Consider the following 26893-nt stretch of genomic DNA (forward strand, 5'->3'; position numbering starts at 1 on the left):
CTGCCAGTCTCAGACCGAGATCCTTCCTCGCCAAGTTCAGCCAGGGGACCGTGGAGCTGCTCTGCCCCAGGTCAATCCAGTGAGCATGTCGGCCATGAAGCTGTGTGCACCCACATTGTCCTCGATGACATCTAAATCCCATCTTCAGAGAGCGGACCTGGCTTCTCAGTGATCCCTCCTTTCGGTACTTTCCTTTAAGCCTAAGGTATTCTTATAACTTTGTTTCATCCCCTCATGCTAGGCTTTCCCATATAGTTAATAATTCTTTATATCAAACTTCTCCTGGTTTCTGTCTCCTACCTCAACACTGACTGATAACCTTGCCACTCTGGGTCGTTCAATCTTCACATGCAGCCCCTTTAGGGCTAGAACAAATCAATTATTTTGGAAATATGAGTGGGCTTTTTCACCCTACCAAGGACTTTATCATAATAATGCTTTATATTATCATTTATAATGTATATGTAATTTATTTTAATAAATAACAAAAGTTTAAGAAATGGGTGATATATTCCTGAGTATATATATTTTTTATGTTAATATAAATAAAGATTTTAAAATAATTCTACAACCCTAAGGGTAAAACCTCAGGTACTCTTTGGACCTTGGGGGATTATGATATATCAATGAAGATTAATCCTGGGTAACAAGTAAAGCATTCTAATGAGTGATGTTGATGATGGGAGACGGCATGCATATGTGCATACTGGAGGGTTATGGGAAATCTCTGTACCATTCTCTTAATCTTGCTGTGAACCCAAAACTGTTGTAAAAAATAAAATCTTAAAAAAATAACTCTAAGAAAATAATCATATGGTTTGAAGAAATGAGAAATATGTTCTTTATAGATGGTGAAGCAGCATTATATCAGATTTAGGTAGGTTGAAGTGCCTGGTGCTTACAAATATATGTTTTTATTTCTAAGCAGGATTCAATTAAAATTTTTTTGGCCTGAACGTATAAAAATGTACAATTGTGGTCCCACTCTGAAGATACTGACAACCTGAAATATAGAAAATAATATCTAATTAATCTTGGTAATACATAATTTTAAATCTTAATGAACATGCAATCCATTTAGACTAAGAGTCATGTATCTAAATCTGAATATTTTCCATATTATTTTTCTATGGAAACACTTCAACAATGGTGTTTCTAAAGTTGTTCCATTAAGGGGCGCCTGGGTGGCTCAGTCGGTTAAGCATCTGACTTCAGCTCAGGTCATGATCTCACACTCCGTGAGTTCGAGCCTCCCGTCGGGCTCTGTGCTGACAGCTCAGAGCCTGGAGCCTGTTTCAGATTCTGTGTCTCCCTCTCTCTGACCCTCCCCTGTTCACGCTCTGTCTTTCTCTGTGTCAAAAATAAACATTAAAAAATAAATAAATAAATAAATAAATAAATAAAGTTGTTCCATTAAAGCCGTTTTCTTTTTCCTATGACAAATTCTTTGAGGCATAAAATAAAGGAGTTGTGAAGAAACTTACGGTTTGGAAAGGAAAGCTAAGCCTTTGGGCCACAGCCATGAACTATTATTTCTTGTCTGGGAGACTCTACACCATGAAGAATGAATGAAGAAGTCCAACATATACTATGAGAAAACAAATTTTATTAGAAGTCACATCAAAGCTCTTATACTCATGTGAACTTTGTAGTAACAAGTCAAGCTCATTCTTTGTGACTTTATGGAATCTTTCAAATTGTAATACAGTGCTATGCACTGAACCCATTGTAAAGATATCTTAGTAGGACTAAGTGAAGAAGACACACTGCCATAGATAATAATTTGGGGTTCTGACAATTGCCCTGAGGTTAATAGTAATAACTTGTGAAATATTTATTATTTTAAAAACTCCCAGAGATTCAAGTAAGAAGTACCTTTATAATCTTCTTGCCTAGGACTGCTCCCATGCCTCTCCACCTACCCACCCTAGTGCAGTGATCAAAAAGAATTGTACTATTTGGGGCGCCTGGGTGGCGCAGTCGGTTAAGCGTCCGACTTCAGCCAGGTCACGATCTCGCGGTCCGTGAGTTCGAGCCCCGCGTCAGGCTCTGGGCTGACACCTCGGAGCCTGGAGCCTGCTTCTTGTTCTGTGTCTCCCTCTCTCTGCCCCTCCCCTGTTCATGCTCTGTCTCTCTCTGTCCCAAAAATAAAATAAAAACGTTTAAAAAAAAAAAAAAAAGAATTGTACTATTGGGGCGCCTGGGTGATTCAGTCAGTTGAGCATCCGGCTTCAGCTCAGGTCATGTTCTCCCGGTCCATGAGTTCGAGCCCCGCGTCAGGCTCTGTGCTGACACCTCGGAGCCTGGAGCCTGCTTCTTGTTCTGTGTCTCCCTCTCTCTGCCCCTCCCCTGTTCATGCTCTGCCTCTCTCTCGCCCTCTCAAAAATAAATAAGCATTAAAAAAATTTTAATTAAAAAAAAAGAATTGTACTATTTATGGGGAACTGGGTGACTCAGTGGGTTGAGCGTCTGACTTCACCTCAGGTCACGATCTCACGGTTCATGAGCTCGAGCCCCGCGTTGAGCTCTGTGCTGACAGCTCAGAGCCTGGAGCCTGCTTCAGATTCTGTATCTCCCTCTCATCCTTCCCCACTCGAGCTCTCTTAAAAATAAACATTTAAAAAAAATTTTTTTAAAAAAGAATTGTACTATTTACAATTTGGGAAGACTGAAAAAATCATGATGCAGTTGCCTCAAGGGCAGACATGAGTAAGAGTGGGGAAGGGGATGAAATAACCATTGCTTTTTCAGCTCAAAGTGGTGAGTTTGCTTGATAATGAATGAGGGATACTCACACTTTCCTTTATCTGAGCTCAAGTCCCCCAGTAAGTAAAATGGGAAGATATTGAAGGGAAAAGTACAACAGAAGAGATGATATTAGCTCTCTACACACTTTTAGCTGATGGGGAAAATGCGCCCACATGTAGAGGAGACCCAGATAAAAGCGAAAGCTGAGACTTGAGAATTGACAGTAAAGTTATGAGCACTCCCCTCCCACACACACCCCCCACCTCTCCCCACACACATACACATACACCTGCACATCCAACACATGGCAGAGGGTGGAAGCCTTACTGATTTGCAGTATTTGAACACAACCTTTAAAAAATTAGTGGTTGACATCTAAGCTGCAAAATCACAAGGGCAATCCCTAGGAAAATAGGCTGTAAGTAAATAAATAAATAAACAAAAAAACAAACGATAAGAATTAGGAAAAACTGTTTTTGCAGTAAAAGCTATGCAAGCTCCAAAAATAAGAAATCTAAGAAAAATGAAATACAATGCATGTTTACTAAACTACATTATCAGAAATGTGTACCTAAAAAACTTTTAAAACACGCAAAGAAACCGGAAAATGTCATCCATACTAAAGTCAATAGAAACTTTTCCTGGGAAAGATGTTAGAATTACTGAAAAAAAAAGTATTTTAAAGTAACATTTATGAATATTTGTAAGTTATAAAGGAAACTATGTTCAAATAATTAAATGAAAATATGGCAGCAACATAACAACTAGGAAATATCAGTAGAAAAATGAAACTATGTGAAAAAAAACACAGAGAAATTCTGAGTTTATAAATACCTGAAATGAAAAATTCACTCAATTGGCTCTATAGAAAATTGGAGATGCAAAAGAAAAACTTGATGAAACTGAAGAAGGGGTAACAGAATTTATTCATCCCATAGAATGAGAGAGAAAAAATAACAGAGTTCAGAGATCTTCAATAATCAGAAAACCACCATGGGTCTGAATAAAATCAAAGGAGGATAAAAGAAGCAGAAGAAAAAAAAACAAACAAACAGAAAAGCAATATTAACACACAGTGAAAGAATAACTTCTTAAATAGCATTTTAAAAATATTTGTGGAACCCAGTGGCTCAGCAAACTACTAACAGAATGAGCACAAGAAACCCACATCTCACGACATGATAATGGAATGACCATTAAGTGACCATTAAGTGTCACTTGCGAACACAGACAAAAAAATAAGCCTGAGGGAACAGGGTGGATTATGAGGTGACTTAAGTCAGTATGAAAATCAGGGAATGGGTGGCATATCTCCCACCTCCAGCAGACTTAAACCACATTATCTACCACAAAATCCACAGATTAGATCCAGATCTGATCTGTGTTCAGATTAGAGGGGGAATGACATCAGCAACAGAAAACAAGAGGAAGCCCCAGGCCCTTAATCCCCCATGGAAACAATAACTTAAAAATACATCCAGACACAAACCCATGTGTAGTCAGGCTAATCATTTTTGATCAGGGTGAGAAGACCATTCAGTATGGAAAGGGTAGTATCGTTCACACATGGTGCCAGAAAACTGACTACCCACACACAAAAGAATGAAGGTGGATGCTTAGGTTTATGCCCCATAATAAAGTTCATTCAACATGGACTAAATATCATCGGGACACCTGGGTGGCTCAGTCAGTGTAAGCATCTGACCCCAGCTCTGGTCATGATCTCGTGGTTCATGAGTTCGAACCCACATTGGGCTCCACACTGACAGTGCAAGAGCCTGCTTGGGATTCTCTCTCCCTCTCTGTCTGCCCCTCCCCCAATTTTGTGTGCACTCTCTCTCCCACACACACAAAATAAATAAATAAACTTTTTTTAAAAATCGGGCTAAACACAAGGCACCTGCTTGGCTCAATCGGTTAAGCATCTGACTTCAGCTCAGGTCATGATCTCACAGTTCGTGAATTTGAGCCCCATGTGGGGCTCTGTGCTGACAGCTCAGAGCCTGGAGCTCGCTTCAGATTCTGTGTCTCCTTCTCTTTTTGCCCCTCCCCTGCTCACACTCTGTCTCTCTCAAAAATAAATAACCATTAAAAAAATTTTAATAATTTTTTTAAAAATGGACTAAACACACAAACATAAGATGTAAAACTATCAAATTCCTTGGAGAAAACATGGAGGGAAGTACATAAAATTTTATTTGTCAATGACTTCTTGGATATGACACCAAAAGCACAGACTACAAAGGAAAAGACCATTGTAGACAAATGGGCTACATCAAATTAAAACATTTCTTTGCATCAAAGGACATGATCCACAGAATGAAAGATAGAGTGGAAAAATGCTTGCAAATCATATATCAAAACAAAGATTTATATCCAAAATATATAAGGAATACAATGTCACTAATAAAAACAAAAACCCAATAACCCAAATAAGAAATGGGTAGGGGCGCCTGGGTGGCTCAGTCGGTTGGGCATCCGACTTCGGGTCAGGTAACGATCTCACGGTCCGTGAGTTTGAGCCCCGCGTCGGCTCTGGGCTGATGGCCCAGAGCCTGGAGCCTGCTTCCGATTCTGTGTCTCCCTCTCTCTCTGACCCTCCCCCGTTCATGCTCTGTCTCTCTCTGTCTCAAAAATAAATAAAACGTTAAAAAAATTTTTTTAAAAGAAATGGGTAAAGGAATTGAATAGACATTAGAAAATACACAAATGGTCAAAAAGCATATGTAAAGGTGTTCAATATCACTGATTGTCAGAAAAATTCAAATCAAAACCATAATGAGATATCACCTCATACTTACTAGGATGGATACTATTTAGGAAAAAAGGAGGTGGAAAAAGAGGACCCTGGCACATTGTCATTGGGAAAGCAAATTGGTCAGCTATTATGTAAAACAGTATAAAGCTCCCTCCAAAAATTAAAAATAGAATTGCCCTATGAATCAGCAATCCCACGTGTAGGAAATTTTCTAAAAGAATTGAAAACAAGATCTCGAAGAGATACCTGCACACCCATCTCACTGCAGCATTATTCACAAAAGTCAACCAGTAGAAGCAGCCCAAATGTCCACTGATGGAAGAAAGGAGAAAAAAAAAAAAAAAAACAGTATACACAGAACAGTGTAATATTATTATTCAGCCTTAAAAAGGAAGGAAATCCTATCACATGCTACAACATGGTTGAAATTCCAGGACATCATGCTGAGTGAAATAAGCCAGTCACACACACACAAGAATACGATTCCACTTCTAGGAAGTATCTAATGCAGTCAAACTGATGGAAACAGCAAATAGAATGGTGATTGCTAAGGGTTCGGGGGAAAGTAGAGAAGTTCATCCTGTCCATTGAGTATGGAGTTCCAGTTTTGCAAGGTGAAAGTTCTAGAGATCTGTTGGACAACGATGTGAATACAGTTAGCACTCATGAACTGTCTGCTTAGAGTTGGGTAAGATGAATGAAACTGTTAAAGTGTAGTGGATAAGATGTGAGACATTGTGTGATTCCGACTATATGATGTCCTGGAAAAAAAAAAATAAAACTATGGAAACAGTAAAAAGATCAGTGGTTGCCAGAGCTGAGCAAGAAGGGAAGGATTGATAACAGGTGAAGGACAGAGGATTTTTAGGGCAGTGAGCCTATATTATATAAATATGTAATGGACGATAAAAGTCTTTACACATCTCTCCAGTCTCATAAAATGTACATAATCAAGAGTAAACCTTAATTTAAACTATGGTCTTTTGGTGATAAAGATGTGTCAATGTACTTTCATCAGTTGTAGCAAGTGTAACCCTAAGGTGGGAGATATTAACAATGGGAGAGTCTATGCATGTGTAGACAGTAGGCGTATATAGGAAACCTGTGTGCCTTCTCTCAGCTTTGATATGACCCTAAAATTTCTCTCAGAAATAAAGTTTATTTTTTAGATAAATGGGTAATATGGTAAATTTTCTATTATTTTTTTTACCACAATTAAAAATAAAATAAAAAGCAAACAAACAGAAAGAGGGGATCTTGAAAGCAGCAAGGAAAAAACTACTAATTACATTTAATTACAACTAATAATATGATTAATAGAGAAGTTCTCGCCAGAAACCATGAAGAATAAAAACAGGGAAGTTCAAAACCAAAGAGCTGAATGTGCTGAAGAAAACAAAAAAACAAGACACAAACCAAAACCCCTCAAAAAAAAAAAAAAACCCACAACAAAGCAAAAGATGACAAAGAAAGCTTGTCACACAAACGTTCCAAATTCAGCAAAACAGTCTTTCAAAACAGAAGGTGCATGACGACCTAACAGTTTCTTAGCAGACCTGTTCTCCGTAAATGTTTTTCAAGCTAAAAGTAGATGACAAGGGATGGTGTCCACAAGAAGGAAAAAAGATCAATAGAAATGGTAAATATGTGGGTAAATTTAAAAGTCTCTCTGTGTGTTTGCTTCTCTCAATTTTTTAAGAGGTAAGATTATTTAAAGCCACAATTATAACACTGTATGGTTGGGTCTATACCATATATGGATACAACCTTGTGCTGGTAATTGAGCACATCAGAGAGGAAAGAAAACTTTATTTTGTTAGCACTTGTTGATTTCTGTGGTGCACAGTCACTGCGAAAGGTTCAAGTCACCAATGTGAAATCATGAGCACGGTGTTGAAAAAGATATGCATAATTAGTGGTCAGAAACCAGTATTAGCTGGCTTCAGCACTGTTTCAGAAGTACATACAGGTTTCCGTCCCTATCTGAAAGTAGAGCGCTTTTATGAAATCATCCATAAGCTGAAATGGCGTAAATTGAATAAGCTATTATCATTAATGCATATGCAAAATTTTCAAGCATTCCCAGACTGCCACCTTGTCCCTGGACTACTCCACCCTGCCTCTGTGCCCAAGCATCCCTGAACCTCATAATCCCAGAATCTGTGTCACTGAGGCATTTGCTTCCCCAGCCAGAGTCACAATGACTATCTATCCCCTGAGATGTAATTACAGCATCCCTTGGATATGGGCACATGCCTCCACCGTAGCCATCAGTTCCAGAGTGACAGCAAGTGAAACTGCCCAGGACCCTACACCGTGGAAGTTCCATTTGCACTTGTTCCTAGCACTATGGCTCCAATACTGCTTGGAGGGGTTTGAGTGCCAGCATGCCAAGAAGGGTCACCTCAGCCAAACCTTCTCCCATGTACAAGCCCAGAGAGGGTAGAATGTTTTCTTTTTCTTCTTTCTTCTTTTTACGTGCAGTACAGCTAACATACTATAGTGTTTTATTAGTTTCAGGTATGTAATAAAGTGATTAAGCATCTCTATACGTTTCTCATTGCTCATCATAAGTATAGTTTTAGTCCCCTTTACTTATTTCACCCATCCTCCTATCCACTTCCCTTCTGGTAACCATCAGTTTGTTCTCCATAGTGAGAGTCTGGTTTTGGTTTGTCTCTTTTTTTCCTGGTTCACATGTTTTGCTTCTTAAATTCCACATATATGTGAAATCATACGGTCTTTGTCTTTCTCTGACTGTCTTATTTCACTTTGCATTATGCTCTTTAGATCCTTCCAAGTTTTTTCAAATAACAAGATTCATTACTTTTTATGCCTGAGAAATATTCCATTGCAATAAATACAAAGGTATACCTTTTCAAATTAATGTTTTTATATTCTGTGGATAAATATTCAGTAGTGGAATTACAGATCATAGGAGAGTTCTATTTTTAAATTTTTTAAGGAATATCAATACTGTTTCCACAGTAGGCTGCATCAGTTTTCATTCACAGTCATGCACAAGCGTTCCTTTTTCTCCACATCCTTGCCCACACTTGCTGTTTCTTGTGTTTTTTTTTATTTTAGCCATTTTGACAGATGTGACATGATATCTCATAGTAGTTATGATTTGCATCCCCTTGATGATCAGTGCTGTCGAGCATCTTTTCATGTATCTGTTGGCCATCTGTATTTCTTCTTCGGAGAAATGTCTGTTCATGTCTTCTACCCATACTTTAATTGGAGTATTTGGAGGGTTTTATTGGTTTTTTGCCTTTTTTTTTTTTTTTTTTGGTGTTGAGTTGTATATGTTCTTCATGTATTTTGGATACTAACCAACTCTTTGTTGGATATGTCATTTGCAAATATCTTCTCCCATATAATATGCTGTGTTTTAATTTGGTTATTTCCTTTGTTATGCAGAAGCTTTTTTATTTTGATTTAATCCAAATAGTTTACTTTGCTTCGGAAAGCATATCTACAAAAATGATGCTGTGGACAATATCAGTGAAATTACTGCCTCTGCTCTCTTCTAGGATTTTTATGGTTTCAGCTCTCACATGTAGGTCCTCAATCCATTTTGAGTTTATTTTTCTGTATGGTGCAAGAAAGTGATCCAATTTCATTGTTTTTTTTTTGAATTTTAATTTTGTTTTTTATTTTTTAAAATTTACATCCACATTAGTTAGCATTGTTTTGCATGTAGCTGTCCAGTTTTCCCAGCACTATTTGTTTAGGAGACTTTTTCCCATTGCATATTCTTGCCTCTTTTGTCAAAGATGAATTGACCATATACTTCTGGGTTTATTTCTGGGCTCTCTATTCTGTTCCATTGATCTCTGCATCTATTTTTGTGCCAGTATCACACTATTTTGATTACGACAGCTTTGTAGTGCATCTTGAAATTTGGAATTTTGATACCTCCAGTGATGCTCTTCTTTTTCAAGATTGCTTTGGTTATTGGGCATCTTTTGTGGTTCCATACAAATTTTAGGATCCTTTGTTCTGGTTCTGTGAAAAAATGCTGTTGGTATTTTTATATGGATTACATTAAATCTGTAGATTTCTCTGGATAGCATGCACATTTTAACAATATTTGTTCTTCCAATTCATGAGCATAGAATGACTTTCCATTTGCGTTGTCTTTCATTTCCTTCATCAATGATTTACAGTTTCAGAGTACATGTCTTTTACCTTCTTGGTTTAACTTATTCCTAGGTAATTTTTTGTGCACTTTCAAATGAGATTGTTTCCTTTTTTTTTAAATTTTTTTCTATGTTTATTTATTATGGAGAGACAGAGTGAGACAGAGCATGACCATGGGAAGGGCAGAGAGAGGAGACACAGAATTTGAAGGAGGCTTGAGGCTCTGAGCTCAGAGCCCAACGTGGGGCTCGAACCCACCCACTGCAAGATCATGACCTGAGCCGAAGTTGGATGCCCAACTGACTGAGATTGTTTTCTTAATTTTTCTTTCTGCTACTTCATTGTTGGTGTATAGAAATGCAACAGATTTCTGTATATTGATTTTTGTGTCCTGCCATTTTACTGAATCCACATATCAGGTCTAACAATTTTTTGGTGGAGTCTCATGGGTTTTCTAAATAGAGGTATGATGTCATCTGCAAATAGTTAAAATTTTACTTCTTCCTTACCAGTTGGGTATCTTTTATTTCTTTGTGTTGTCTGATTGCCGTGGCTAGGATTTCCAGTACTATTTTGAATAAGATTGTGAGAGTGGGCAACCTTTTCTCATTCCTGACCTTAGGGGAAAAGCTTTTAGTTTTTCACCACTGAGGATGATGCCCGCTGTGGATTTTCATATATGGCCTTTATTATATTGAGGTATGTTCCCTGTAAACCTACTTTGTTAAGGATTTTTAACAAAAATGGATGTCGTACTTGTCAAATGGTTTTTCTCCAGCTATTAAAGTGATGATATGGGTTTTATTTTTTCTCTTGTTGATGTAATGCATCACACTGATTGATTTACAAATACTGAATATTTGCATTCCAGCAATAAATTCCACTTGATTAGTGTGAATAATTTTTTAGTGTATTGTTGGATCTAGTTTGCTAATATTTTATTGAGGACTTTTGCATCTGGGTTCATCAGAGATAATAGGCTGTAGTTCTGGGTTTTGTTTTTGTTGTTGTTGTTGTTTTTCTAGTGTCTTTATCTGGTTTTGGTGTCAGGGTAATGCTAGCCTCATAGAATGAATCTGGAAGCTCTCCTTCCACTTCTATTTTTTAGAATGGTTAGAGAAGAATAAGCATTAACTCTTCTTTAAGTGTTTGCTAAATTCACCTGTGAAGCCATCTGGTCCTGGAAGTCTTTTGTTACTGTCCAATTTCATTGTTGGTAATCCGTCTGTTCAATTTTCTATTTCTTCATGTTCAGTTTTGGGAGGTTATATGTTTCTAGGAATTCATCCATTATTTTTAGCTTGTCCAGTTTGTTGGCATATAATGCTCTTTTACAATCCTTTGTATTTCTGTGGTGTCAGTTGTTATTTCTCCTCTTTCAGTTGTAATTTTATTTGATTCCTCTCTCTCTCTCTCTCTTTCTCTCTCTCAGTGAATCTGGTTAGAAGATTATCAGTTTTTTTTTTAATCTTTTCAAAGAACCAGCTCTGTATTTCATTGATCTGTTCTATTCTTTGTTTACTTTCTATATCATTTATTTCTGCTCTAATCTTTATTATTTACATTCCTCTTCTGGTTTTTCCTTTGTTTGTGTTTCTTTTTCTAGCTCCTTAAGTGTAAGTTTTCGATGTTTATTTGTGGTTTTTCTTCTTCTTGATGTAGGCCTGTATTGCAATAAACTTTCTTGTTAAAGAGCTTTTGCTGTATCCCAAACACTTTACACTGTTGTGTTTTCAGTTTCATTTGCCTCTATTTATTTTTTTATTTCCTCTTTGATTTCTTAGTTGTCCCATTTACTGTTTAGTAGCATGAAATTTAACTTTCATGTATTTGTGTTCATTCCATATTTTTTTCTTGTGGCCGATTTCTAATTTTATAGCATTGTGGTCAGAAAAGATGCATGGTATGACTTCAGTGTTTTTCAGTTTGCTAAGTCTTGCTTTGTGGCCTATTCTGGAGAATGGTCCATCTGCACCTGAAAAGAATGTGTGTTCTGCTCTTTTAGGGTGGAATGTTCTGAATATATCTGTTAAATCCATCTGTTCCAGTGTGTCATTCAAAGCCACTGTTTCCTTGTTGATATTCTGTTTGGATGATGTATGCATTGGTATAAGTGGGGTGTTAAAGTCCCTTACTATTATGGTATTTCTATCAGTTACTTCCTTGTAGTTTGCTACTAATTTCTTTATGTATTTGGGTGCTCCCATGTTGGTTGCATAAATATTTATAATTGTTTTATCTTTTTGTTGGATGATTATAGAGTGTGATTCTTTGTCTCTTGTTACAATCTGTTTTAAAGTCTATCTTGTCTGAAATGAGTATTGCTACCCTGGCTTTCTTTTAGCTTCCATTTGCATGATAAATGCTTTTCCATCCTTTCACTTTCATTTTCATGTGTTTTTAGCTCTGAAGTGAGTGTCTTGAAGGCACATATACATGGGTCTTGCTTTTTTATCCATTCCATCACCCTGTGTCTTTTGATGGAGCATTTAGTTCATTTACATTCAACGTACTTATTGACAGGTATGTAATTATTGCCATTTTGTTACCTATGTTATGGTTGTTTTTGCCATTCTATTCCGTTCCTTTCTTCTCTTGCTCTTTTCTCTCATGGTTTCCTAGCTTTCTTTAATGACATATTTGGATTCCTTTATCTTTATTCTTACATATCTATTACTGGTTTTTGATTTCTGGTTACCATTAGGTTTATGTTAACATCTTCTGCATATTATAGCAGTCTATGTTATGTTGATAGTCTCTTTTGAACCCATTCTTACTGCTCTCCCACCACACATTTTAGGTGTATGGTGTCATACTTTATATCCTTTTATTTTGTGAATCCCTTGCCAGATTTTTATAGATATACTTAATTTGAGTGCTTTTGTGCTTCCTGTTTTTCTTAGTCCTCCTTGTGGTCTTACCTTTCCACTCAAAAAGTCTTGTTAACATTTCTTGAAGGGATGGTTTAGTGGTCATAAATTCCTTTAACTTTTGTTTATCTGGGAAACTCTATCTCTCCTTCTGTTCTGAATGATAGCCTTGTTGGAAAAAGTATTCCTCATTGCAGATTTTTTCTTTCATTCAGCACTCTACATGTATCATGCAGTTCCCTTCTGGCAAGCAAAGTTTCTGGTGAAAAAGCAGCCAATAGCCTTATGGTGTCTCTGTTGTATGTAACTGTTTTCCTTTCTCGTGATGCTTTCAAGATTCTCTCTTGATCCCTACTTTTTGTCACTTTAATTGCTATGTGTCTTGGTGTAGATCTCCTTAAGGTAACTTACTTCACCTATTATTTCTTCAAATAAATATTCTACCACCTTTTCTCTCTCTTCTCCTTCTAGGATCTCTATAAAGCAAATGTTATTACATTTGATGGTGTCTCCAAACTTCCTTGTTCTATTTTCATTTATTGTTATTTTCTTTCTCAGGGTCAGTTGGATTGCTTTCCACTACTCTGTACTCCAGGTTGCTGATGTGTTCTACTTCCTTTAGTGAACTATTTACTCCTTCTGGTTTACTTTTAATTTCAGTTATTGTGTATTTTTTCTTTCTCCATTGAGGGTCTCACCGAGGTCTTCCACTTTTTTCTCAAAGTCAGTGAGTATCTTTATGGCCATTGCTTTAAATTCTCTATCAAACATACTACTTATCAATGTTTCGTTTACATATTTTGCTGTGATTTTGTCCTATTCTTTCACTGAAACATTCCTCTCTCTCCACATTTTGCCTAACTGTGTCCATTTCTGTGTGTTAGGAAAGGCAGCTACATCCCTGTTCTTGAAAGTAGCAGCTTTATGAACAAGAGTTCCTGTAGAGCCCTGCTATGCAATGTCATTTGTTCAGAAGAACCTGGCATTACAGGGGTGTCTCCTGTGTGTTGTGCGAGCCCCACTGTTGTGCCTGAGCTGCTATTGCTTTCACTCCAGTCATCTGCAATGATGCTCTGAGTCTGTTGGGAGCAGAGTTTGGTTCTAGTGTTATTAGTGGGACATCCTGGAGCTTCCTTGAGCTTGAGTTGAGTCAGACCAGGCATTTGCCAAAGATTCGGTAGCACAGAATGGCAGGGCATCATCCCTATGTTCTTCCATGAGAAGTTTTGTGAGCAGTGCATGCAGTCAGACTAGATATCAGACCCCAGCCCTCTACTGGGCCACATTTGGACCTGGATGTGTGGTACGTTCCCTTGTCTCCCAGGGCAGGAAACCTCTGGAGTGGTGCTGGCCCCTGTTGTGGCTGCTTGCCTACTACCAGGCTTGTGGCGCCACTTTGGATAGGCTCTGGCCAAGGGCATATTGAAAGGGGCAGATTCAAAGGAGAATGTGAGGCAAGGAACATGGTATTAACAAGGCTTACTCAGGTCTGCTGTGGGAAGAGACCTGGGGAGGCGCTTGGCAGAATAGGTGGGTTTGCAGGGTAGCACAGAAGTAACATACAGTGTTATCAAGTTGGGTGGAGATCATCGGCAAAGCACTGATTCTCACAGGTGTCTTGGTCACTATGCTAGAGAGCAAGAGAGAGAGAGATGGCACCAGACAGCTCCTCTGTTCTTGGAAAAGAATCCTAAAGATCCCTGCCCTCCAGCACATGCTCTGAGATTAGTAAATATATCTCTTTCTTGTATATCCCAGGTGTTTTTCAATTCATGTTTTTGTTGTGCTGTCTCTTTAAGGGTGAAGAATAAGTGTTCTATGCTCTCTGGGCTCTCCCAGAGCTGCAACTACTCGGTTTTAAAGATGCAGGTGTTCACATTAATCAAAGAAAGATTCAGAACAACACAGTCCTCTCAATAGGAGCAGAAAAGCATGAGACAAAAGGCAGCACTCTTCCTCGAGGAAAACTCTCAAGGGAGTAAGAATAAAAAGGACATACCTCAAGGCCATAAACGTCATATATGAAAGACCCACAGCTAATATCATTCTCGGTGTGGGAAAAACCGAGAGCCTTCCCCCTAAAATCAGGAATACGACAGGGATGTCTACTATCGCCACCACTGTTCGATGTAGTGTTGGAAGTCCTAACCTCAGTGACCAGACAACAAGAAGAAATAAAAACCATCCAAATCAGCAAGGAAGAAGTCAAACCTTCACTCTTTATAGACAACAGGATACTCTGTGTGGAAAACCCAAAGACTCAACCCAAAACCTGCTAGAACAGATTCAGGAATGCAGCAAAGTCGCAGGTTGTAAAAATCAATGCACAGAAATCAGTTGCACTTCTATACACCCTTAATGAAGCAGCAGAGAGAGAAATCAAGGAATTGATCCCATTTATAATTGCCCCTAAAACCATAAAATATCTAGGGATAAACCTAACGAAAGAGGTAAAAGATCTGTATGCTGAAGACTATAGAAAGTTTATGAAAGAAATTGAAGAAGACACAAAGAAATGGAAAAATATTCCATGCAAATGGATTAGGAAAACAAATATTGTTAAAATGTCAATAATACCCAAAGCAATCTGCACATTCAATGCAATCCCTATCAAAATAACACCAGCATTCTTCACAGAGCTAGAACAAACAGTTCTAAAATTTGTATGGAACCACAAAAGACCCCAAGTAGCCAAAGTAATCCTGAAAAAGAAAACCAAAGCTGGAGGCACCATAATTCCACACTTCAAGCTGTATTACAAAGCTGTAATTATCAAGATGGTATGGTACTGGCACAAGAACAGACACTGAGATCAATGAAACAGAATAGAGAACCCAGAAATGGACCCACAAATGCATGGCTGACTAATCTTTGACAAAGAAGGAAAGAATATCCAATGGAAAAAAGTCTCTTCAGCAAATGGTTTTGGGAAAACTGGATAGTGACATGCAGAAGAATGAATCTGGACCACTTTCTTACACCATACATAAAAATAAACACAAAATAAATGAAAGAACTAAATGTAAGACAAGAAACCATCAAAACCCTAGAGGAGAAAACAGACAGCAACCTCTTTGACCTCACCCACAGCAATTTCCTACTATACATGTCCCCAGAGGCAAGGGAACCAAGAGCAAAAATGAACTATTGGGACCTCATCAAAATAAAAACTTCTGCACAGCAAAGGAAACCATCAACAAAACTAAAAGGAAACTGATAGAATGGGAGACAATATTTGCAAATGACATATCAGATAAAGGGCTAGTATCCAAAATTTATAAAGAACTTACCAAATTCAACACCTCCCAAAAACAAGTAATCCAGTGAAGAAATGGGCAAAAGACATGAACAGACACTTTTCCAAAGAAGACATCCAGATGGCAAACAGACACATGAAAAGATACTCAACATCACTCATCATCAGGGAAATACAAATCAAAACCACAATGAGATACCACTTCACGCTTGTCAGAATGGCTAGAATTAACAACTCAGGAAACAACAGCTCTTGGTGAGTATGCAAAGAAAGGGGACTCCTTCAGCACTGCTGGTGGCAGGCACTCTGGAAAACAGTATGGAGTTGCCTCAAAAAACAAAAACAAAAACAAAAACAAAAACAAAAACAAAAACAAAAAATAGAGCTACCCTACGACCCCGCAATTTCACTAGTAGGTATCTATCCAAAGGATACAAAAATGCTGATATTATATATATATTTTTTTTTCACTTTTAGTAAAATATATATATATATATTATATATAATATAAATATAAATATAAATAATATAAATATATATATAAATATATATATAAACAAATATATATATATATTTCACTAAAAGTTAACTAACATGGATTTAAATAAAGTCTTAAAAAGTCTTAAATAAAGTCTTAAATAAAGTCTTAAAAAATAAATAAATTTCCAGGTGTTAAGCCAGGTTGATTATAAGAACTCACAAAATAAGACCCCTCTGGTTTTTGAAGCCAAATGTAATGGAAATTCATCTTCTCTGAGTGTGTTCCCCATGTCTGGGATGCTTTGTGTGAGGGCCTTTTCTTCTCCTCTCTCCACACTCATGGCATCCCTTCTTCTCATGCACGGTGCTGAGGGTCTGCCTAACTTGTGACTGGATCTTTGGACTTTCTATGCTCTTGGATGTGTCCTATTTTCTAAATTCAGCTGTTCAGAGTCTGTTCTGTAAGTCTTTGGGTCATTTTCTAGGTTATTTACAGTTATGTGGGTGTTATCTAGTTTTGTCCATGAGATGAGGTGAGTTTAGGACCTTCTTACTCTGCCTCTTTCCCAGAATTTAGGATACTATTTTCAAAGTGATCAAAGGCAAGAAATAACTCTCAACCAAGAATACCTTACTCAGCAAAGCTATCATTCCAAAATACAGGAGAGATAAAGAACTTCCCACCATCCCAGGGGATGGTGGATTGGATCAGTTTCTACTCTGGCCGTAGGTGGCAGTCACAGGATTACAGCAACATGACTCCCCTGGTGACCTGTTAAAGCCATGCGTCATAAGTACTAGACCTCTATCCCATAGAAATGCTAAAGGGAATTCTTCAAACTGAAACAGCAACCAAAAAAATCATAACATAAAAATGTATGAAAGTATGCAATCACTGGTACAGACAAAAGGAAAATGATCCTTGACAGTGGTCCAGGCAATAATGTCTAGAATATGTCACCACAAGCACAGGCACCAAAAAATAAAATAAAAAGTGAGGCTACATTGAAATAAAGAGCTTTTGCACGGCAAAGGGAACAATCAATAAGCTGAAAATACAATGTATTGAATGAGAGAATGTAATTGCAAACCATACATCTGACAAGGAGCTAATTTCCAACATATAAAAAGAAACTTTCCAACGGTATAACAAAAAAGAAACTAATCCAATTTTTAAAATGGGGAATGGATCTGAGTAGACATTTTTCTGTAGACATATAAATGGCCAGTAGGCACATGAAAAGGTGCCCAACAAATGACTCATCGGGGAAATACAAATCAGTGAGCATAAAGTAATGAGACAATCACCTCACATCTGTTCAGATGACTTTTTTCACAAAGAGAAAAGATATTGGTAGAATGTGAAGAATGGGAAAAATTCAGGTGGGAGTGTAAATTGGTGCAGCCACAATGGAAAATAGTATAGTGGTTTTTCAAAAAATTAAAAATAGAACTATCAAATGATCTAGTAATCTCACTCTTGGTATATATTAAAAGGAACTGAAATAAGCATTTCAAAGGGATCTCTGTACAGCCATGCTCAATACAACATTACTTACAGTAGCCAAGATATGAAAACAAACTGTCTTCCAACAGATAAATGGTTATGAAGATATGATATGTATAATGACATGATATAGATATAGATTAGATATAGATATAGATTAGATATAGATATAGATGGATATGGAAGTTAATTAAAGTCATAGAAGGGAGGAAGAAATGATAAACATATATTTAGTTGAAAGTTGATGCTAAAATATGAATAGTAGAAGAACTCATGGTAGCCTCAAATGGAACAATACCCCAAATTCCAAGGGCATCATCAATAGAATGGATAAATACGTTGTAGCAGAATCAGACAATAGAACAGCAAGGAAGTGTCGAGAAATTACAAATTCATGCAATTATAGGGATGGGTCTCACGAGTTTAGCTTTACCTAAAAAAGCCAAATATAAAGTATACACATAGTATGATTTCATTTATATAATGTGCTCTTTAATGAAGAAAAGGACATGAAATGGGTATTTTGCAGTGCTGGTAAAATTCATTTCCTCATTCCATGTGACAGTGACACTTGAAAATTCTGCCATCTGTTGGCATGGATGACATGTGTTTTCATCTGTATGTATATAATACTTCAGTAAAATTATAAGAGAATATTATGAAAATATGGAAATACGTTTAAAAATTCTATCAAACATTTAAAGAAGGGTTGATGCTTATTTTTCTCAAATTATTCCAAAAAATATAAATGGAAAGAATACTTCCAAACTCATTCTATGAGGCCAGCATTACCCTGATTCTAAAACCGGACAAACACCCCACCAATAAATAGAACTATGGACTGATATCCTAGATGAACATGAATGCAAAAATTCTCAACAAACTACTAGCCTATTGAATCCAATGGTACATTAGAATAATCATTTACTATGATCAGGTGAGATGTATTCCTGGACTACAATGGTGGTACATTATTTGTAAATCAATCAATGTGATACAGCACATTAATAAAAGAAAGACTTAGAACCTTATGATCCTTCCAATAGATGCAGAAAAAGTATTTGACAAAATACAACATCCAGCCATGATGACTCAACATAATAACCATCAACAAAGCAGGGATAGGGGGAATATGCCTCAACATAATAAAGGCCATCTACAAAAAACCCACAGCTGATATTATCGTCAGTGGAGAAAAACTGGGAGCTCTTCCTCTACAGTCAGGAATAAGACAAGGATGTCCACTCTCACCATTGTTATTTAACACAGTACTGGAAGTCCTAGCCTCGGCAATCAGACAACAAAAAGAAATAAGAAGGATCCAAATCAGCAAGAGAGAAGTCAAATTTTCACTACTTCTAGATGACGTGATACCCTATACAGAAAACCCAAAAGACCCCACCAAAAAGTTGCTGGAACTAATACATGAATTCAGTAACTTGCAGGATACAAAATCAGTGTACAGAATTCTGTTGCATTTCTATACACCAAAACTAAAGCATCAGAAAGAGATATTAAAGAATCAATCCCATATAAAATTGCACCCCAAACCATAAGATACTTAGGAATAAACGTAACCAACCAGGTGAAAGCTCTGTACTTAAAAACTCTGAAACAGTAATGAAAGAAATTAGAAGGTGACACAAATAAATGAAAAAAAACATTCCATGATCATGGATTGGGAGAACAAATATTGTTAAAATGTCTATACTGTCCAAAGCAATATACACATTTAATACAATTCTTATCAAAATACCAATAGCAGTTTTCAAAGAGGTAGACCAATCTTAAAATTTGTATGGAACCACAAAAGACCCCGAATAGCCAAATCAATCTTGAAAAAGAAAGGCAAAGCTGGAGGCATCACAATTTTGGTCTTTAAGATGTATTACAAAGCCATAGTGATCAAGACAGTATGGCATTGGCACAAAAATAGACAGATCAATAGAACAGAATAGAAAACTCAGAAATGACCACAACTATATGGTCAACTAATCTTTGATAAAGCAGGAAAAAATATCCAATGGAAAGAGGATGGTCTCTTCAACAAATGGTGTTGAGAAAACTGGACAGAAACATGCAAAAAAAAAAAAAAAAACCAAAACAGGATGAGTTTCTTACACCATACAAAAAAAATAAATTCAAAATGGATAGAAGGTCTAAATGTGAGACAGGAAACTATCAAAATCCTAGAGGAGAACACAGTCAATAACCTCTTTCACATCAGTCATAGCAACTTCTTATTAGATATATCTCCTGAGGCATAGGAAACAAAATCAAAAATGGACTATTGGGAATTCATCAAGATAAAAAGAGCTTCTGCATAGAGAAGGAAGCAATCAACCAAACTAAAAGTCAATCTTTGGAATAATAGAAGATATTTGCAAATTACACCTGATAAAGCCTGAGTATCCAAAATCTATAGAGAACTTATAAAACTGAACACCCAAAAAACAAATAATCAAGTGAAAAAATGGGCAGAAAACATGAATAGACGTTTTTTCACAGAAGACATACAGATGGCTAGCTAATAGACACATGAAAAAATGCTCAACATCACTCACCATCGGGGAATATTACAATGAGATATCACCTCACACCAGGTAGAACAACTAAAATGAACCACACAGGAAACAACAAATGTTAGTGTGGATGCGTAGAAAGGGGAACGCTCTAGCACTGTTGGTGGGAATGCAAACTGGTGCAGACACTCTGGAAACCAATATGGAGGTTCCTGAAAAAGTTAAAAAGAGAACTACCCTACGATCCAGCAATTGCATCTCTAAGTATTTACCCAAAGGTTAAAAAATACAGATATGAAGGAATACATGCAACCCAATGTTTATAGCAGCATTATCAACAATAGCCAAATTATGGAAAGTGCCCAAATGTCTATCGACTGATGAATGGATAAAGAAGAGGTGTTACATATATATATAATGGAATACTACTCAGCCAAAACATAAAAAATGAATGAAATTTTGCCATTTGTAATGATGTGGATGGAACTAGAGAGTATTATGCTGGGATAAGTCATACAGAGAAAGACACCATATACTGTATGCTTTTACTCATGTGGAATTTAAGAAACAAAACAGATGAATTTAGGGGAGAAAGAGGAAAGACAAACTAGAAAACAGACTCTTAAATAGAACAGAGTGATGATTACTGGAGGGGCATGGGGGAGGAGATAGGTTAAATGGGTGATGGGTATTAAGGAGGGTACTTGTGATAAGCACTGCATATTGTAAGTGATGAATCACTAAATTCTACATCTGAATCGAATATTACACTGTATGTTAACTAACAAATTTAATAAATTGCAAAAAAATATGACTTCTCTGTTGCAGAAGGCATTTGATAAAACTAATATTCTTATTTGAAAAAAACTTTTAAAAACATAAAAATAAGAGAAAATACCACTCAAATATCTAGAATAGTCAAGACAACAAAGCAAAATTAATATATATGTATTCTTTTAAAAATATCTTTTTAAACAGGAAATTGAAATAAAAGGGGCGCCTGGGTGGCTCAGTCGGTTAAGCGTCCGACTTCGGCTGGGGTCATGATCTCACAGTTTGTGGGTTCGAGCCCCGCATCAGGCTCTGTGCTAACAGCTCAGAGCCTGGATCCTGTTTCAGATTCTGTGTCTCCTCCTCTCTTGGCCCGCCCCCCCCCCCCCAACCACCTATGCTCATGCTCTGCCTCTCTCTGTCTCTCAATAATAAATAAACGTTAAAAAAATTAAAAATAATACATAACTAGATTAATGAAACAGATTAGAAGGTGAAAATTTATACCCACACATATAGGGAATGCAGATTTCAACAAAGATGTATAGTCATTCACTGGAGAAAGTATAATCTTGTCAACAAACGCTGTGGAAATAACTGACTATCAAATAATATTAATAATTACATGCCCTAAACTCCATACAAAAATGCTCCAAACTGATTGTAAACCTAAGTGTAAACTATACACTTCTTTTAGTTTTTAGATAGACTTTTTAGAGAGAACTCCAGAAACATGATCCAAAGAAGAACAAATTGGTGAAGTATACTTCATCAAAATAAATGACTTCTGCTTTTTGAAGACAAAGAAAAATCACAGACTTGAAGGACATAACTGCAAATCATACATCTAATAAAAGACTTGCCGCCAGGTTACATAAAGAATTCTCAAAATGCAAATAACAAAAATTAAATATAATCAAATATTTCATGAACTACATCACCAAGAAACATAGAAGATTGGCAAATGAGTACAGGAAAAGATGCTCAAAACTGTTTGTCTTAGGAACATTCAAATTAAAACCACCACAGACCAGTTTGGAAAAATATAGAGGATAGACTTTTCTTTATTCATCCCACTAAATATAGCTAGAACCCCTGGACATTATACATAATAAGACAACATAAGAAGATTTATAAAGGTAATGAGAAAGCTGGCAGATCCCAGCCCTGGAAAACCCAGGAATGACAGGGAGGTCAGCTCCCTGGAATTTCTCTTCACCTCACATATCCCAGACTGGTGCCTGAGAGGCCAGCAAACCACAGACACAAAAGGTACACACAAAAATCCCCCCAATATTTTTTCTCTCCAGTCAAAATAACGGGGAAAAGGCATGCTGGAAAGACAGAAAAGTTTTTGATACTAACTGCATTATTCCAATCCAAAACCATTGACTATCCAATAAAAATATAACTCAGGCTTGCAGGGGAAATCAAGAGATTCTCCAATAAAGGAAAACTAAGAAAATGTACCACCACCAGATCCGCTCTGAAAGAACTGCTAAAGGGAATTATCTTAACAGAAGTTAAATGATAAAAGGAGTCCTGGATCATCAGGAAGAAAGAGGGAACAAAAGAAAGAATAAAACTACCATTAGGCTTAATGGACGGACTTTCCTTCATCTCTTGTATTTTCTAAATTGCTTGATATTTGAAGCAAACTCATCAGTTGAAGCAAAATTATAACATCCATGTGATTCTCAACATAAATAGAGAAATATTTAAGACAATTCTATTGTAAATGGGACACAGCAGAGGGACATAAAGAAAAGTAAGGCTCTACATTTTACTTAAGCTGCTGTGGGTTGTGATAGACTGTGTAGTTGTGATATATGTATATATAATTTTATAAAGATATATAATAGATTACTATCTTATAAAGCATATTAGAGCTTATATACTTACATATATAACTCTTTATATAAAATTAAATGTAAAGAAAAGAATCTACTTTGCTATAAATTTTGTTCCATCAATTACGTAGTGATGTAGAAAAGTATAACCTTCACTTTTATCTCGCAGCATCACAAATACAGCATCACAAATGGATCATAAACCTTAGTTAAAAGTTAACAAATCAATAAATCCTAGAAAGTCGTATAGGAAATTATATTCATGAACTCTAACTAATTTCTGAAATGGGTCCCAAACAAGCACCAATGCCCAAAATGATAAATTGAATTATAGTGACATTAATAAATTTTGGTCATTAAAAGAGTAAACATGCAAGTCACAAGAGTCAAAGATCCATTTGCATCTTAAAACTCAAAAAAGAGCTCTTGTTTAAAATATGACAAGGACTTCTAAAAAGGGAAAAGAAGACACCGTCTAGGAGAAATGGACAAGAGTCACACTTGAGCACTTCTCACTAACACAAAAGAAACGATCCTAATGAGTTACAGCCCAGAAAATGGTACTGTTATGAAACATTCAGAGCTTATTATATTAATTTTGTCAGACTACTGCGTTTTGGATCAAGAACCCATTTGGTACAACATGTATTCACGCAATAAGCTAGAAAAATGTTGGAATAATCTAATAAATTGAAATACACACATACCTGTGAAGGTGAAATTTCATTCTAATGCTTAGAGGAAAATGTGTTATGATTACTCATAAATACCATGATAGTGTCATATTTCTACATTATTATTTTATTGTGATAAATATAATATTGACATGCCTAAATATATTATATACTATATAGTTATGCCTCATATATATTATTATAATTACAAAGTAATATGTAAAAAAGATACAGTAAAGGCTTTTCTTTTTTTAAGGTTTTATTTTTATGTAATCCCTATACACAGTGTAGGTCTTGGACTTAAAACCCCAAAATCAAGAGTCGCATGCTCTACTGACTGAGTCAACTAGGTGCCCCAAAAAGGCTTTCCATAAAATAATTCTTCATAGTGCCCTCACCACATATTAAAAGTAAACTAAAGTTGTATCTGAGAATAGATTTTAAAATATATTCTGTCGCGACCGGCGCGACAAACACTGAGGTCAGGGTCCTGAGGGTAGGGGAATGCAAGAAAAAAGAGAGAAGAGAAAGTTTGGGAACAGGAGGGTCCCCTGGGCTGATGGCCCAAGTGACGGCTTTATTGTTGCTGTACACAATCTTTTATAATATAAGACTCTTATGGATCAGGTCATTCTAAGAATAATCAGGTTTCACATAATCGCTGCCAACCAAACATTTAGTTCTGTGTTTCTTGTGCATTTTCTAGACGGGTCACAAGACCTTGTTGATACGATTGCTAGCAAAACACAGTTCCCATGTTTGTTTCTATCTGACTCGGGGTAGAAGAAGGGAGGTAGCATTACTGCCAACACCCGCAGACCACAGGCTTCAGGAATTAACTTTCTCAGCCTTGACAAGGCTATCGTATGCCCTTGAAAGTGGGGGAATGGGAGGGGGAACCACAGGGTTGGCTAAGTCAACAGGGAACGTTGCTCGACCCGGTCTCAGCCTGGCACCGGGGCCCGGCCCCCCACAATATTCATATAAGACAGCAGTGAAAATTCACAAACTATAGACAAATGCGATAGCATAGATGGATTACACATACATGAGGGCGAAGGGAAACACACATAAAAATTCATACCGCATGATTGCATTGACATAAAGTCCAAAAATAAGCGAAGATATTTCATAATATTGAAATTGGCAGGGCTGACAAAGGCCTGATGTGTGGTAAAATTAAATAGCAAAGTTTATTTCTGCCAAAAGAGCATTTATAGAAGCACAATTTTCTATGAAAAGCAACAAGTGGAAATTATCAAGTGTACCTTAAAATATAAAAATATAAATAAAATATCATAGGGTCAAACTAGGTAATATTAACAGACTTTAAAATAAACTATAAATATGTACAAAGCTATGAATGAACTCTACAAATATTATATTAACTGACAAGCTATTAATAAAATCTGGAATATTTAAAATCTTACCATTTCTTCTTCATCATCTATGTACAGCAGGTTAGAATTCTTAGAAGCACAGGACATAAAACTCTCATTCCATGATTTTCTCTCAGTGCTAATGTAATAGCAATTGTTGGAATACACAAACCACTCTTTTGGACAACCACAGTGATGTGCTGGAGAAAGATTATGAGATATTACCCAAAAGCATTTTGAACACTAACAAATTCTAGTAAATTTACATACTTGTATATGGATACACATGCGTACATATTTATGCACCCTCACAGACCCATATAAATAAAACAGAATATGCTCACGTACACACAGAGAGAATGGTCAGCTTCTCATTCCCTAACTTATGTGTCCATATGAAGGAAACACACAAAAATATCCATCTCAGCATGCCCTGAGATCACTGAACAAAGCCACTTTTTTAGAATAGTAAAATGATTTATCTCTCATCATGTTATACCAGAAGAAAATTTGAGGAAATTGGTAACAATGGGTATGGCGATTTTAAATGAGTATCTCTTCATATTGTTGCCTAAGAAGTAATACTCTCGTATAATCATCATTTCTGAACGATTATTACCCAGTTTTGTAATTAATTTTCCTCCAAAAACTCCAGTACCATTGTTGCCCAGCCAAAGGTAGAGATAAAATAGAAACTATGTTAGTATTAGAATTTTGAAAATCACTTTGTACCTTTCTGGATCTTTGTTGTCAGGGACAAATTTTTCTGCTCTGGTATTTCAGTAGCTGAAAAAATTAAATGAAGCCTTATAAAAATTTAATATTAAACCAAATACATCATAATGATTTGAGTTTCTCAATTTAAAACTTTCTGTATTGTTTAGAATTAGAAAACTGTAATAAAATTTATATTACTAAGCAATATTAATAAAGTAATGATTAGGGAGAAAATATTTCAAAAGCCTACAAAACCAAACCTCACCATCTCTTACAGTATTTGGCATAATCGATCTCAAGAATTAATTTGTATTTCTCAACAACATTTCTCCTAGATCATCTCTTTGAGTAATGACATCTGAACACATGTGTAATGCTGTCTGCAATTATTCTTTTGTATTTTTGGCAAATTCAGAATAACCATTGCACATTTAGAGCACATATGCATTAAAATGAAAATTCTATTCCATAATAGTAGGAGACATTTTGAGGCACTGACAGTCATTAAAATGAAAAGTTCCCAAATAGTCATTCAAACACTTACGGGTAACAACTACTATTGTTACCACAGTGGACATCAAGACAAGGCAGATGATTCCCAGGATCCTAGCAATGAGCTTCCCTGGAAATAATAGTAAATATTTAGAAGAGAAATGAAAACACTGAGAAAGGATGGAAGGAAATAATTATTTAGGAAAGTTACATATAAGAGAACTTACAGATGCACAGGGAGTCACAAATAAACACTTGGACCCCAAGCCCATATCTATCATCGTAATCTTTTCCCAGAATATACGATTGCATTTTAAGTAAAGGTAATACTCCATGAGCTTTTGGTCAAAGACTACAAATTACAATAGCTGAGTAAAGTTAGTCTTTAGATTTCAATTAGAATACCATTATCCAACTCCAAGCTCTGATATTCACAAATGAAAACTGTGAGATCATTCCCGGCTCATTCTCTACACCCCTGCACCTTAACTGCACATCCTAGAACAGTTATACTGTGTGCATATTAAATGTTTTACCTTTGCAGTGATAATTCTTGTCATTCCCTTGAAGATCCTGAGAAGCATGTTGAAGATTTAATTCTGCATAGAGCAGTTCCTGCTCAGTTACTGAAATGGAACTTTTAGTGCCCTTGGGTTTCATTTGCTGTCTCTTTGAGTCTTTCATCAGATTAAGTTCTGCATAAGTGACTTCTTGGCTATTCAT

The 26893-nt window shown here is 36.4% G+C and overlaps 1 protein-coding gene across 1 annotated transcript; it reads right to left on the reverse strand.

Moving 5' to 3' along the window:
* Positions 1-873: 873 nt before the first annotated feature.
* On the reverse strand, positions 874-26893 carry LOC125170414 (NKG2-F type II integral membrane protein-like). Its single transcript, XM_047867025.1, has 6 exons — positions 26707-26893; positions 26223-26300; positions 25694-25747; positions 25013-25161; positions 1485-1588; positions 874-1003 (listed from the first exon to the last, which is right to left on the reverse strand). The coding sequence occupies exons 1-6, from the start codon at positions 26891-26893 to the stop codon at positions 874-876; spliced, it is 702 nt and encodes a 233-aa protein (XP_047722981.1).

This window comes from Prionailurus viverrinus, chromosome B4 (assembly GCF_022837055.1).
Source record: "Prionailurus viverrinus isolate Anna chromosome B4, UM_Priviv_1.0, whole genome shotgun sequence".
In the NCBI taxonomy this organism is placed as follows: Eukaryota; Metazoa; Chordata; class Mammalia; order Carnivora; family Felidae; genus Prionailurus; species Prionailurus viverrinus.